The sequence below is a fragment of the Myotis davidii genome, unplaced genomic scaffold (assembly GCF_000327345.1).
Source record: "Myotis davidii unplaced genomic scaffold, ASM32734v1 scaffold175, whole genome shotgun sequence".
NCBI lineage: Eukaryota > Metazoa > Chordata > Mammalia > Chiroptera > Vespertilionidae > Myotis > Myotis davidii.
Window position 1 is genome coordinate 812,518 of NW_006286972.1, and position 15,498 is coordinate 828,015.

The following is a 15,498-nucleotide window of genomic DNA, read 5'->3' on the forward strand; positions in this document are numbered from 1 at the left end:
TGCATGAATCCGTGCACTGGACCTCTAGCATATTTATACATGTAGAAAGAGACTAGAAGGAGAAAATAGGCCAAAGTGTTACATCTGGGGACTGTGAGGGGACAGGTTATTTCTGTGTGAAATTTTTATTGTGAACAACATGAGTTGTTTTATCCTTTATGGAAAGAAAAAAGTAAACATCAGTATAAATCTTAGGGAGAAAGAGATAGGTGATCTTTATGAGCACACACAAATATTACATAAAAAAACTTTTATTTTAATTTACTATACATGTTTAAATTTTAGGAAGCTACTAGGTAGATGCACTTTCATCTGCAGGTTTAGTTTGATCTTCAGTTACCTGTAAAAACATAAATAGCTTTACTTTTCTAATAAGCAGTTTTCGTTTTATCCTTTACCCACCATTTAAAATCATTCCATAGTCCTTCTCTTACAATGACCTTTGCCTGTCTCCTTCAATAGTAATTATTACTGAAAGTTAAGTAGAAAGAGAAGAAAACTTATAAGGCCAAATTCTCAATATAAATTATCAAGTAAAGCACAATTCCATTAAAAATGTAACCATATAACCTGAGGTTATAGCTAGGCTTCTCCAGTTTGTCATTTTATGTTTCATCTATAAAATGAATCATTAGAAATACATATATATATATATACACACATACATATAATGAATCATTCATGTAAGAAAAACACCAGCAGTACTGTGACAAGGTATTTTAAATCAATGTATTTTGTTGGGAGGTATAATTCTATTTTGAACATAGAATATTTTAGACTTCATACTAATAGATATCTGTATGTTCATACAGTAAGTCCTCACTTAATGACGTCAATAGGTTCTGCGACTTTACGTATAAAGAAGCCAATTATACTGTAGGCTAACTGATACAAACAACGGTTAAGTTTCTACAGCATCTCATCTTTATAACAAAACATTAAAATGAAGGAAATACTCTACCACTCAGCCACATCAAACAGGACTAATCTATTCCTTATCACCCCAAAACCTGCTCCACATCCTGCATTATCTACGTCAATGAAGGGCTCTACCCAGTTGCCCACACCGGGCATTGGAGAATCCACAGTTCTCTTACCTGATAGTCAATCAACAGTCCTACTAACTCTACCTTAGTAACTTTCACAGCCATTCTCGCTGCCATGCCTGAACTTTAGAACCTCATGCCGACTTAAGTCGCAGCTACTTTCCACACCACCCTCAGAATGAACTTTTAAACGAATCAATAGGAATAGCTGCCAATAGGTCACTTCCTGTAAAAATTCTCATGACCCCAATCACCTTCAGGAGGGGGATGCAAATGCTAAGTCACCTTTAGGAGGGGAATTAAAATTCTAATCGGGGAAGATGAGCCCTTGATATACTGTTTCAACAAATTGCTTTGGACTCATCACCCACTACATGTGCCTGTACATTCAGATTCCTCTTACATTCACCATGCTCTCCTTACCTCCATGCCTCTATACAAGTATCACCCCCAACGCATCCCCCAGCATTACCTGCCTGGCCCACTTTTATTCATCCTTTAAAACCAGCTTAAGAGACACTGATTGCTAGGAACCTTCCTTAACCAACCCCCCAGTTTGGTTTGGGTTCCACTCCTTTGTGGGAGCCCCATAGGTATACCTGAACTGTCTGCTTATGTCTAGTTACTACATTAAAGTAACTTCCTTGGAGAAAGTGAATTGATTTTATTCATTTTTGTATGTACAGGTCCTGGCATGAAACACTCACTAAGTCCATGTTAGCTGAATCAATGAATCATATGTTTAACCTACTCTTTTTAGACAAGTAAAATGGACAGAAGAAACCTGAACCAGAATAAATGTTTCTACTAGATAGTCTAGGTTCCTGTGTCTGCTTATTTTTCTGCATTTTTCCTTGCTTTAAAGTATTCAGTTATTATCCCTTCTTGAGTTTCCCTTAATTTACACTCATTTCTTCTCTTTCCTTCATCTAAAATCATTGTAACCAACCAAAAAGACAAAGTTATTCCATCCATTCAAATATACTCTGACCAAAATTACATAAATTTTACACAAAACCATTATGCCTAACAATAAGTTCTACCTATAAATTCATTAATAAAAACTAAGTTTAAACATGATCATAAAAATAATCAATAAATAATTATTGGGTAAGCCCCTGTGTGACAAATGTAAAGCTCAAAATTTGGGATTATACATTCATAACAAGCCCTGAACAGGTTAACAGACTGAGTGTAAATGCACTAGCAAAAACAAGCAGAAAACAACATGAGGAGGTATATAATCATGCCAAAACTGTACAAATGGATATTTGGCAAGCAAGTACTCTGAGAATGTTTCATGGAGAAGGTGAGACTTGGATGAGGTATTAAAGAATGAGTAAGATGTAAATAGACAAAAGGAGAATGGGAATGAAATCCAAATGGAAGAATTGTGGGGAAGAAATGAATAAACTTGAAGACAAGTTTGATGTGTGCTGATTAGCATGTTTGCAAGCTTGATGGAAAATTAGGGGAACTAGGAAAGGCTTCATGAGACGCGGCTGGATTACTCAGGATAGCTATCAGATAATTTAAGTAAAACATCAACGCTTAACCTTTGAAAGGGTGAATAGGGACAGTAATGGTCAAGAAAAATCATCATTCCTACTTATGAAATCTAAATGGTAATGACAGCATAAACTACAAAAACACAAATATTTAAATTTTTCAGGACATTTACATATTTAATGTCAATAGTCAAGACAGCTTTAAAATATATCTGACAAATCTTAATCCTTAATGTTCATTAGGTATACAAGAATATTACTGTAAGATCCAATTAACACCATTACAACCTTTAAGAACTATTACTATATATAAAATATTCTTATTTCTCTTCAAGTTCTATAGTATCATTTTCATAATATTAATAAACAAACTCAAAAGAGGATTACAAACTACAACTTTTCTCTTGCCAAAATACTCCTGGGTAAACAACCACAAAACTGCTTTAGCTACTGAGACAACTAATATTTTTTTTTTCTTTCTCTGTCTTTTTTTGTTGTTGTTGCTTAATTTCAACGAATATGTCTTTGTAGAAGAATACTCATTGGCTGTCAAAAACACTTACCAATTTCCGAGACCTTTCCAATAGCTTAGTCCATATCGTAAAATGTGCCTTGAAAAGAAAAGATTTACTATGAAAAATAAATCAGTAAAGTTAAAATAAAAGGGGCTGAGTCTATACATATAGATAGATAGATAGATAGATAGAGAGATAGATAGATAGATTTCAAAGAGAAAGGGAGAGAGAGAGAGAGAAACATCAATGATGAGAGAGAATCATTGGTCAGCTACCTCCTGCATGCCCTGTCCTGGGGATCGAGCCCGCAACCCAGGCATGTGCCCTTGACCAGAATCGAACCCAGGACTCTAGCACAGGCCGACGCTCTATCCACTGAGTCAAACCAGCTAGGATGGGGACTGAGTTTTTATATAGGTTTTAAACAAAATAAACACATAAAAAGTCAGTACTAATGAGGCTAAATGCTTATAAACATGGATTAGAGTAGGGGAAAAGGTACCATACAGAACAGCTGCTTTGTTTGGCATTTAAGAAAAAGTCTTAAGCCCTGAATATGCCATTCTTCCTCTGCTGTTCTTAATCACTACCGTCACTGAAAGCATTCCTTATAATGGGAAGAAAAATCTGCCCCACTTGCCCATAGATTATGGTTCTTTCCTTAAGTAGCCAATTTCAACATGCTAGAGGTCATTTTTCAAATCATAATCAAGCACAAGGATAAGTTCATTTAAGAACCAACTGTGACATCTTCACATTGAAATCTAGAGGATTCAGCAAATCACCCTCAAGAACAAGTAAAAATAAGAGACAATAGCAAAATTGTAGAGCTAATTTCCTTAATCCTTAACAATCGTATGCAGCAGAGGATTAATCAGAACTCATTAATAAAAACTGTCAAAGTGCATAATGACCACATCAACTTTATTAAGTCAGTTGAAGGCGTTACTGAGGGACATGGGTGGACCAGTGACCACTTCATAGTGAAGGAGCTGCTAAAACTTACAATAAAAGGTAAAATTACGAACTATGTACATGCCAATCCTTCTGGGGAAAAGACCAGCATTGGTATGTTAAAAGGGAAAACCACGCCTGACTCAGACAGAATGAACAGCTGGTGCAGAGACCTTACAACAGGGGTGGGTAACATCCAGTCCTTGGGCTATATAAGGCCCCAGAAATCATTTGGTCTGGCCTTGTCAAGGCAACCGCAGGTGGGACTCGAAATTCAATAAATCTAGGAGCTTTTTCATAGCCACATAAATTTAAATTAAGTCAATTATATTAAGTGAATGATGTTATAAATATCCAAGGAATATAAGAAAAGAATTAGCAAGGGTTAGAGCAATATGGAACATGATAGGCTTTGGGTCATGAATAGACCATCAAAATTAGGAAGAACATGCCAAAATAAGGCCAAAAAGCATTCCAGACCTTACCAGTGTGCACTCCAATATTCCTCATGCACCCTCTCCGATACCAAATTGAAAAATTATAAATGCTATCTCAATTTGTTTCATTTTTCCAATTAATGTTTCTCCTTCGAATGATCTGTTTACATCCTGTTTTTAAATCAGAAACTCGAGTTTATAAAATACCATCACACAATTTAATGAAAATTAAAATGTTATGTCCTTCATATTGGTATAAAAATCAAGACTAGAATTACACCCATACCCAAATTGGATGACCTGAAACTTTCACTTTACTTACTCTTAAGTGAACAGGTAAAGAGAGACCCTGGAATCTTCGTATAAGACCTGACCCGGTGGCCTGCAGATTGTGAACCGCTGACACTTCAAACTGGGAACAAGTACTTGTTCTTGGAATAAGAGGGCCTTCAGTCACATCAATGAAGTCACCAAATCTGATTTGATTTTAAAAATAAACAAATAAAACCTCAAAATCAAATGATTTACAAAACATTGGGGGGGAGAAGGGGGAAATCTATCCATTCTCTTTGCTGCTACGTTCCAAACCAAGAGCATTCTACATGTCTCGATTCAGGCTCCAATAGCCATGACATAAAAATCTCAAGTGAAGAGGCTAAACTTAAAGTTAAGTGAACCTTCTTCTAGAATTAGCATTGATATAACTAGAGATTTTTAAGGTCACTAAGCACATCATGCCATTAAGTGGATCCAATATCTAAAACGGACAGCCTACGTGCTTACAATTCACTGCAGCAGAGTTCAGAATTCAGTATATAGGACAGAAACAAAGAGGAGTTTTCTAGAGGAAAAAGTTAAGTCCAAATCAAGAAAACATGAGGCTGAGTAAAAAGTCGCTGACCATGAAATGAGTTTGCATAATGCGTTGTCTTACCTCTCTCATCCCCCAGTCAGAGAGCATATTCCAGTTTAACTTACTTAGATATGTAAGTAGTAACTAATTAATCAGATTATCATGTGCAATTCATAATTATGAATATTTTGCTCAACTTCAAAATTATCTCTTAAAAATTACATTTTTAGCAATGGTTTTCAACCCTTGAGATGCAGAAATAAAAATAAAATGAGGAACAGAAACCACAACTGTTTCTGAAAATAATTTAAAACTCCCAATTACTACTATATCTAAACAACGAACAAAGCAATAAAATAAGGTAATGAGAGTAACAAAACAGGACACAAGTTCATCTTTTTTAGTTGTATACTACATTCAGGTAGCAATAAAGCTAAACCTTACTATAAATTAGCATAGCCAATTTTTCTATTTTTACTTACCTGTGCAGCTTAACTATTCTCTCAGGATTCTGAGATGCTTTCTCTTCTATGAAATCTACTTTATACCTGAAAAGCAGAAAAAAAAAATTTAATTATAAAAATACAAAAAGAACCCCAGTGAGCGTGGCTCAGTGGTTGAACCAGAAGATCAAGGGTTTGATTCCCGGTCAGGGCACATGCCCGGGTTGCACATCGATCCCCAGTGATCAATGATTCTCTCTCATCATTTATGTTTCTCTCTCTCTCCCTCCCACTTCCTCTCTGAAATCAATAAAAATATATGTTTTTAAAAATACAAAAAGGAGTTTAAAGAAACCCTTTCTCCTTCTCCTCAGCCAGTTTTTGAGAGAACAGTTTACATTTAGAATGGTTTGCAGTCCACTTACTGCCACACCCCTTTTGCCAGGGTCCCAAGCATCACTGAGGGAGCCAATTCCCTTGCACACTTATGCCTCCCGACCCACCTCTAAGAGATGCTCCTGTCCCTAGGGAGCCAAAGCCAAGCCTGATCACTGACACATGAGCCATTCAAAACTCTTCTGATCTCTCAACCTTACCCCAAAACCATCTCCTCCTTCCCTCCCTCCCTCACACATTCAGTTAAGTTACCAAAGTCCTGCACACCTCTGCTAGACTGGCAGCTGAGTACGGGAAAGGCAAATCCTACTGTATGTGGCATGAAAGCCAACAGTGCCGTCCACTAAGGTAGCTATGGAACACTTACATGCAATCAGTTCTAACTGAAATGTGCCTCAAATTCAACAGATTCTGAAGACATAGTATGAGGAGAATATAAAATATCATTACCATTTTTAATGTGGAAATGATAACATTTTAAATAAAATGTATGATTAAAATTAACTTCACCTTTTTAAACTTTTTTAATGTAGTCTCTAGAAAATTTAAAGATAGCTCACATTATATTTCTTTTTTTAAAATATATATATTTTTTATTGATTTCAGAGACGAAGGGAGAGGGAGAGGTATAGAAACATCAATGATGAGAGAGAATCATTGATTGGCTGCCTCCTGTATGCCCCCAACTGGGATTGAACCTGGGACCCTTCAGTCCACAGGCCGATGCTCTATCCACTAAGCCAAACCGACTAGGGCAGCTCACATTATATTTCTACTGGGTAACATGACCCTAGAATTTTGGCATGGTGATCTGATATGTTCTGATAATCCAAGTAATTTTTTAGAGAATCAATGGTGGTATGGTTCTGTAGTACTATTTTTACTCTCAGTTAAAATAGTGTATTAGTACTGGTTTCTAAATACATTGGTTCCAGAATATGCTAGAAAATGCTTTAGAAAGAGTTCCACAGGTTAATACATTTGAAAATTATTGTTTTCTATATCCACTTTGGGAGGGTTTACAGTAAATTTTTTATGCCACTGTTCTCTGAATCCAGTATATGTTTTTCAGCAATTAATGTTTTATGGAAGAATACTCCTGTGGCATATCATTCTGAAAAATGCCAAGGAGGCTTTCATGACTATTATAAGCTCACTTTTTTATTTTTTTCCAACAAAATTTGCTTTTAAACTTTTTTCCTGAATTTTTATATTCAGCTTTTGAGAATATAAAAAAAAAAATTTTTTTTCCAATCCTCATCCGAGGATATTTTTTCATTTATTTTCAAGGAGGAGAGGGGAGAGGGAAGAGGGGAGAGGGGAGAAAGAGGAGGGGAGAGGGAAGAGAGAAATATCAATGTGAAAGAGATGTATCATTTGGTTGCCTTCCACTGTCACCTTCCACATAGGGGCTGGGACTTGACTACGAATCAAACTGTCGACCCTTCAGTGCACAGGCCAATGTTCTAACTGTTGAACCACACGGGCCAAGGCAAGAATATAAAAATTCTTAAAAACTGAATTTTCTTCATTACATATAACTTTGGGAGGTTTAATTTTGCTTTAAAGGAAGCCAACACTTACCTGTTGTATTGAAATATTTCTAATGCCACTTTTGCATCAACTTCCAGAGTTTCAAATGGGAGGTCTTTATAAATTAAAGTATTAGCATCTTTTGTGAAAGAACGTAGATTCTCCTTAAAAATGAAAAAGTATTAACATTTGTAACTATTTACTTAAAAGTATCCTATCTAATAAAGACGGAATATGCAAATTGACCATTACTCTGCAACAAAGATGGCAGCACCCACAGCCAATAAGGAGGGACTATGCAAATTGATGCGACAAAGATAACAGCACCCAGGCCAGGACACAGGCGTTCTGCCCAGCCCTAGCCACACCAGGCCTCTGGGCAGTGTGTACACAGGCACTGAGCAGCCGGGGCCGAGCAGGACGCCTGCTATGAGGTAGGGGGTGCGGGGGATAGAGGGAGCTACAGGAGGGCGGCAGGGCCAGAACGAAGGAATAAGGCGGCTCTGGCCAGAGTGAAAGCCTGGGTCCCAGGTGCCGGAGGGAAGCCGGTACCGGCAGGCAGGGGAAAGAAGGCCTATTCTTGCACGAATCTTCGTGCGTCAGGCCTCTAGTTTCAACATAAAGCAAATTAACTAAATTATATGTTTAATGTTGTAAATACAACTAAAACAAAAGCAAATCAAATTTGTCAGGAAAGGAAGTTATTAATTTACAATAATTAAGTATTTGGATCATGAAATATAGGGCTAGCAATTTCTCCCAACTCTACAAACCATAAAACTTGCAATTTATTCGTAATTAAGATATCAGCCTGTATAATAATTATTAAAGATAATCCTATAAGAAATGTTAACAATTTCATTCAAATGAAATAACCTCATAAATATTAAAATGATATAACAAGTAGGAATGCTAGTAAATAGTAAGATACAAAAATCTGTTTATAAGATACAAATCTGTTTACACGATGAGTAAAATTAAGCTTTTTAAATGCATATGAAAAAACTGTTTATGTGATTCAGAAAGTTTCACTAGGAAACGTAATGCCATCGTTAGCCCTGTGCAAAATATACCAAACTGTACTGCAGGCATCCAAGTTTAAGGCTCTAGGCCCCCCACCACACATCACCCAAGGGAGTTGATCTTCTATATTTTATATTGTGGTCATCCTGAAAACCACTATTTTAAGGAGCAGTAGAAACAGTACAAGGAAGACAGCATTAGAAGCAAAGGTCAAGCAGAACATAAAGCTTCCATACAACTGACCATGCTGTCGTGAGTGCCTTTGTTCATATGTCTCTATCTTAAATTCACTGAAATAGCGATAACATTAGATAGGTAGATAGATAGATAGATAATAGATAGATAGATAGATAGATAGATAGATAGATAGATAGATAGATAGATAGATAGATAGATAGATAGATAGATAGATAGATAGATAGATAGATAGATAGATAGATAATAGATAGGTAGATAGATAGATAGATCCATTCCTTTACATACCCTCAATTTGCAGTACCATTCAACAAAACATAGGAATCATTCTACCAAAGAAAAGCACAGACTCTAAAATTAATACTCCAAAGGATATACTTACTTTTGTTGGCATCCACTCATCAAGCCTCTTATCCAAAACTACATCATAGCAGAAGGCTCCAGCAATCACTGTAAATCCAACCAAAATAAAAAGCAAAGTCAGATCTGTTAGGGTAGAAAGTTACCAATTTGCAACAACTGAATATTTTAACCATAAAATGAAGGGTTAGCAATCTCTCCCAACTCTACAAATTATAAAAATGTTACCAGTATCCCAAGTGCTTGCCAGAGTTCTACCAACTTTCCCCTATCCAGAAAATTAACTAATTTTGTACTTAAAATCATTATTGAGATTTTCAAATATTTTTGGTTGTACACACTTCTACGTTTTAAAAATGTGATCCTAGTTTCACATACTATTGCAAAATCCTAGTTTTAGCAAAATTACAAAAAATATAAACTCTTTCATCTCCCCAAAATGATGGCCCTCTCCAAAGTTCTAAAGTCATGGCCATTTCCAGTGACACAGTACAGCCTAAGTTGTACTGTAGCTTTCTCCAGAAGTCAATTTATGCTCCCATTTCCTCATCCTCCACATGTTCAACTTGGAAATAAATGCTTCAAGTGGTAAGAAATAAACACAGAGACAATTAAATTACATGAAATTCACATTCAAGAGAAACATTCTCCTCTAACTCGATTACATTAATTATTGACTTCCATAATTAGGATGGATTTTGTTGCCCACAATAAATGGAATGTAGGTATGATGGTAATTTATACTAGATAAAAATTGTAAATGAACTCTGTACAACAGCAAAGATAAGTACCAAAATATTCCAAGATTACAAAAAGTACATTTATATTCATATGTGTACATTACCAGGCACTTCTGGAGCTCTGACCAAACTGACCAAGTATTCGTCTTTGAATGCCCTCTCTATCACACAGCCCATCATCATGGCACAAGACCGCCAATAAGCCTAGAAAAGTAAATGTACAAAGATTCACTGAGAGCCATTCAACATTAACATTTAGGTTGACTCTTGACTTAGGAAACATTTCTCAAATATCTGTCCGTCCTCAGCACATAGCAATAATGACCATCAGTCCATAACATTATCTGTACCAAACTGTTAATCTGTTAATAAACATATGCTAAAGTAAAATAAATATATTAATATATACCTGTCTATAAGATATATAAATATGGAGGGAAAACTCAACTTTCTAGTATTATTTATGATTCCTATCCTACACCTAACATCATGTACATCACTCACATTAAACATATTGATAGCAAAGCAACCTCATTTTCCCAGCACTCTTTGATCCATAGACATCCTTATACAGTACCATGCAATGAACTTCTCAGAGTCGTAAAGAGAGGCATGAGTCCCACACTCCTGCCCACCTTATGCCCCATACAAGCACTACTATACCTGAGCACTGGACTTTTATCAGCCCTTTTCCACATCCGAGGACAAGAGTGGGCTCACCTGGCTGTGTGGCAGGCTGCTCCAGAATGTATTCCACACAACCACATTACATACACTAAAAGTATAAACACGGGCCTTGAGGAAGCGAAATGTACTTCCTCATCTATGCGACAAAAATGTTTGTGATGTCTGGTGAACTCCAGAGATAGAATGCCTGTGTTCAAATCCAGGCTCCACCACTTCCTAAACGGGTAATCTTGGTCAAGCGAGTGAACCTCTTTGTCTCGGTTTATTTATCTCGAAAATAGGGATAATAGCACGTATTTTACAGGATTTTTATGAGGATGAAATGAGTTAATACCTATAAATCATCTAAGACAGTACCTAATACATAATACATAGTCAATGTTGGCAATTACTATTGTCTGTCATTTTCTCATTTATGTATTTCATTTCGATAAATATTATTAAATACCTACTATATGTCAGTTAAGGACAGAGTCCCATAGTGATATGATCCCTGTCTTCACAGAGCCAAATTAAATTTAATATTGTACCTAGAATTTAAATTAAAATATTGTATCTAGAGACATTAGCCAAGTGTTGTGAGGTTCTAGAGGAAAGAGATTAATTCCAACAAGAAGCAGCTAAGGAGGTTCTACAAAGCAGGTGGCATTTAAAAGATAAACAGGATTTTAATCGGGAGGAAAGGCATCAACGAGGGCACGCCGGCTAGCACAGGGTAAATTATGACCCAGTCCGCTGGTGTAGCTGGAGCAAAGAGGAAGCGGAAGACGCAGTGGGAGGTGAGGCTCGAAGGTGGCCTGAGGTCAGATCACACAAGTCAGTTCCTGGAAAGTCATGTGAACAGTTATGTAGGCAAGTTCTTTAGGGGTAAGTGACATGAACGTTAGTCATGTCACTTAATAAAACTCTTATAGGACTATAAAGAAGGCTTTAGTATTTAAAAAAAAGGGGGGGGGGGGGAGAGGGGGGGGTCGAAGGCAGAGAGTTAAAAAGTTCTTGAAATAATCCAGAGAAGATGGTCAAAGGCTGCATTCCAGCAGTAGCATGGGAATAAAATACTCACTATATAGAGGGTGATCAATAAGTGTCAATTGAACAAAGACATAAATGTAAAAGGCATGCCATATCATTTCCTCAAATCAAAATACAGAGAAATGGATGCTACTGGTATTATCTAAACTATGAAAATGCCTAACCTAACAAGTAAAACACAATCTAGTACATTACATTTGACCTTGGCTATATTTGCACATTTCATATTCCACAGAAAATAGATTTTCCTAAAAAGGAGAAGAAAAACATTGGGTGTGAGGGAGGGGGAAAGAGAATATGGAAACAGAAATACCTTATTAACTTCTCCTGGATCACGATCTTTGAAAGTAAGAAACTGAATTTCACAGGACTTGGTCAAAGGCTTATACATGTCCCACGGCTGTCCATCCACAAGAGCCAGAATGGACTTCGTGCAGTACCATTCACTTAAATCTAGAAATTTAAAATAGATTGAAGGTTAAAATCTAAGAAAATTCAAAGTGAGAAACTACATGTTTAAGTGCTACATTACAAAATAAAACAACAAAAGGCAAGATTCTGCAAGCTGTCTTTTTTTTGGACATAAAAGTATTATATATTACATCTGTAACCAATAAAAAATACTATCCAACCCACCCAATAGATTGTTGATTATTAACAAAAGTATCCAAACCATTTACAAAACTCATTAAGGCTGAGTCAAGTTTGAAATTAACTTGTCAATCATTAATTAATAAAACGATTTTCCAAGAGCTACACTGAAATATTCAGAGCAGCAGCAGCATGGACACATTTGGGTATATGCACACACAACTTAGAAGGAAAAATGTATAACTATACTTTCACAGTAAATCAGTTCTAGGTGTGTTTGGGGTCTTGCTCCCAAACTCTTACTTCCCTAATTAGATGGTTTTCGAGTACAGCTACTCAAAAAAGTGGTCACACTACAGGGTCTAAATTATCATCCACCACATCAATGCCATAAAGGCAGGGACCGTGTCTACTCTTGCTCACCCATCAGTATGTCCAGAGCCTAGCACCAGGCCTGAAATGTACAAGGTACTCAGCATAACTTCACTGACTGACAGAAGGTATGAATGATAAGCAAGCCTCAGGGCAGGGGTCATGCTGAGTGGTGTTCAGAAGCTTCATTTATCTCTACTTCATGTGAATAAAGCTCCTTAAGGGCCTGAGCTTCTCATATCCTCCTCTGTAATCCTAACACCTATCACATAGCAGAAGGTGCCGGGAGCCAGTCCATCCTTGCTGTTTCAAGGGACCTGGCATATATGGCATACTGTTCTTAATATGTTTGCTCACCTTCTTGGCACTATATGTTTTAACCAAGGTCACCTCTCTGAGAAAGGTTGTTTCCCAAGGTAGGGATTTTCCCCTGAAGTTAGGAAGGGAATAAAAGTTAAGTGCCAGGCAGGTAATTAATCATGCTTAAGATGAACAATCATACTTAAACTACATAATCTTTAGATCTGGTGACAGAACCTGGCAGGAGAACGTAGCAAGAGAACATGGACACAGAACCTGGCTGGAGATCCTAACCAGAACTTCGCTGGAGATCCTGACCAGAACTTGGCTAGAGATCCTGGCTAGGCTGCTGATCAACTGAACGCTGTCTCTGTGTCATTCCTTCTTCGCCGACTCCGTCCACACCTTTGGGGACCCCTGGACCTGATGGGGTTGGACCCCAGCAAGAAGGTCAATAGTGCTCAAAAAACAAGTAAGTAAACAATTATCATAAATACTAATTCAAATGCCAGAGTAAACAAACACTGAGAGTGTACACTTTACAGGCCAACCTAAGCAGATAACTGAAGTCACTTGAATGGAGTCATCATCGAATTTTTCCAAAAGTTTGAACAACGCAGCTAGTCACATACATGAGTGAGCACATGGGTGTATATCTATTTGGGGTGGGGGCTTTCTAAATTTAAATACCACCGGTTCTACCAAAGCTACTGTACAGCGTTCTGATCAAAAATAAACATAGCGGTCCGGTTCCTGTTGCCACACCAAGTCTTACACGGTGCAGCTTCCCCTTCCGATGTGAACACAACAAACATGTTTACCCCAATCGCATCCACCCCAGTGCATTTCCACACTCACCTTTACCACATACAGGCAAAGGTGGACAGAAAGGCCGCACCCCAAGGGGCAAGCAGTAAGGAGGTCACTGAGGTTAGCCTCTGAGGACTAGGAAGGCCAAGAAGCCAAAACAGCTGGTCACTGCCGCAGGGCAGTCCCTCCACCCCCAGTGCTTTCCTGAGACCCTCATGGTGACTGAGCGCCACCCAAAAGGGACAAGCTAGTCGGACCAGTGTGGCTCGGTGGTTGAGCATCAACCTATGAGCCAGGAGGTCACGGTTCGATTCTCGGTCAGGGCACATGCCCAGGTGTCCTTTGGCTTGATCCCGGGTGTGCGGCGTGCAGGAGGCAGCCGATCAATGCATCGCTCTCATCATTGATGTTTCTATCTCTCTGCCCGCCCTTCTCCTTTCCTCTCTGAAATCAATAAAATTTAAATACATAAATAAATAAAAATAAAAGGGACAAGCTAACAGCAACAATGTTTTCAGGTCCGCCCTCTTCAACCAGAAACAAGTATAGCGCCCTAGGCTCAGCCAGATTCAAACAAATCTTAGCACAACCTGTGCATGACAGGACCGACCTGCGGGGACCCACAGGACCCCCAAGAGCTGGAGCCACAGTGGGCGGACCGCCAGGTGCCCGACAGAGGAGGCCTTCCCGGGGCCTGCAGAGCCGTCAGCATCCTCTGCGCCCGCACCACTTCGGTCAACACCGTGACAGCGGCGCCCCGACTGGCACTTACGCATCGCACAACTGTAGGGCGTCGACACGTTTTTATTCATCACGAACGTGGTGCCGGGGTCCGTTCTCCCCACGAGTTTAACCTCGATCTTCTCGGCCCGGGGCCTGCAGAGCCGTCAGCATCCTCTCCGCCCGCACCGCTTCGGTCAACACCGTGACAGCGGCGCCCTGACTGGGCACTTACGCATCGCACAACTGTAGGGCGTCGACACGTTTTTATTCATCACGAACGTGGTGCCGGGGTCCGTTCTCCCCACGAGTTTAACCTCGATCTTCTCGGTCCGGGGCGTCAGCGATGACTGCCGGCCTTTCTCCCTGTTGAAGACGTCGTTCTGCATCTCTATCAGCGCGGCCGGCGACAGCTGGGACGCCGTGGATGTGGCTATGCGTCCTGCGTGGAAATTCCGATGAATGAGGACGCGGGAGAAATGAAGACTGTAGCCCTGTCCTCCTCCCGCCTCGCCATCTTCCTCCAACGAGGGAATTCACGGGACGCAACAGAATGGCAAGCGCCGTCGGTCCGAGCTAAACCGCCTCCCGTATTAATCATGAAGGCGCCCACCAGCCCGGGCCCCGCCGGTGTCCTCGGTCCCGCTCCGTGGTTCACCATGTGGGGCAAACAGGGACCAGGAAACGGAGCCAAAACCAGAGCCGCCGTTGGGGAGGTGGGCCAAGCTGTCGCTCTGACAGGGTCCTGGGGACCGGAGCCCGGAGGTCCCGCGCCCAAACTGTCCGTATCTGGGCGAGAAATGACAGTTTATTTTAAAAGCCCCCAATACCAGGGCTTGGCAAGGCGAGGCGAGTATTGCAACGGGGAACAAGGACACGCTGCACCGGGACGTGGGCTCCTTTCCAGCGGCTCCCCAAGCTCCTACTACAGCGACCCGCCTCCGGCCCCCGCGACCCCAGGACGCCCTGGGATCTGCACCCTC

At 39.5% G+C, this 15,498-nt stretch overlaps 1 protein-coding gene across 1 annotated transcript; it reads right to left on the reverse strand.

The window, feature by feature from the left end:
* Positions 1-235: 235 nt before the first annotated feature.
* On the reverse strand, positions 236-15,051 carry MRPL39 (mitochondrial ribosomal protein L39; the record flags this gene model as incomplete). The annotated part of the gene is made up of 9 exons (XM_006758750.2): positions 236-340; positions 3,118-3,165; positions 4,783-4,936; positions 5,796-5,861; positions 7,737-7,849; positions 9,286-9,353; positions 10,108-10,207; positions 12,036-12,175; positions 14,751-15,051. Coding segments are annotated over 9 exons (1,038 nt in total), but the record flags the coding sequence as incomplete, so codon positions are not given.
* Positions 15,052-15,498: the final 447 nt, after the last annotated feature.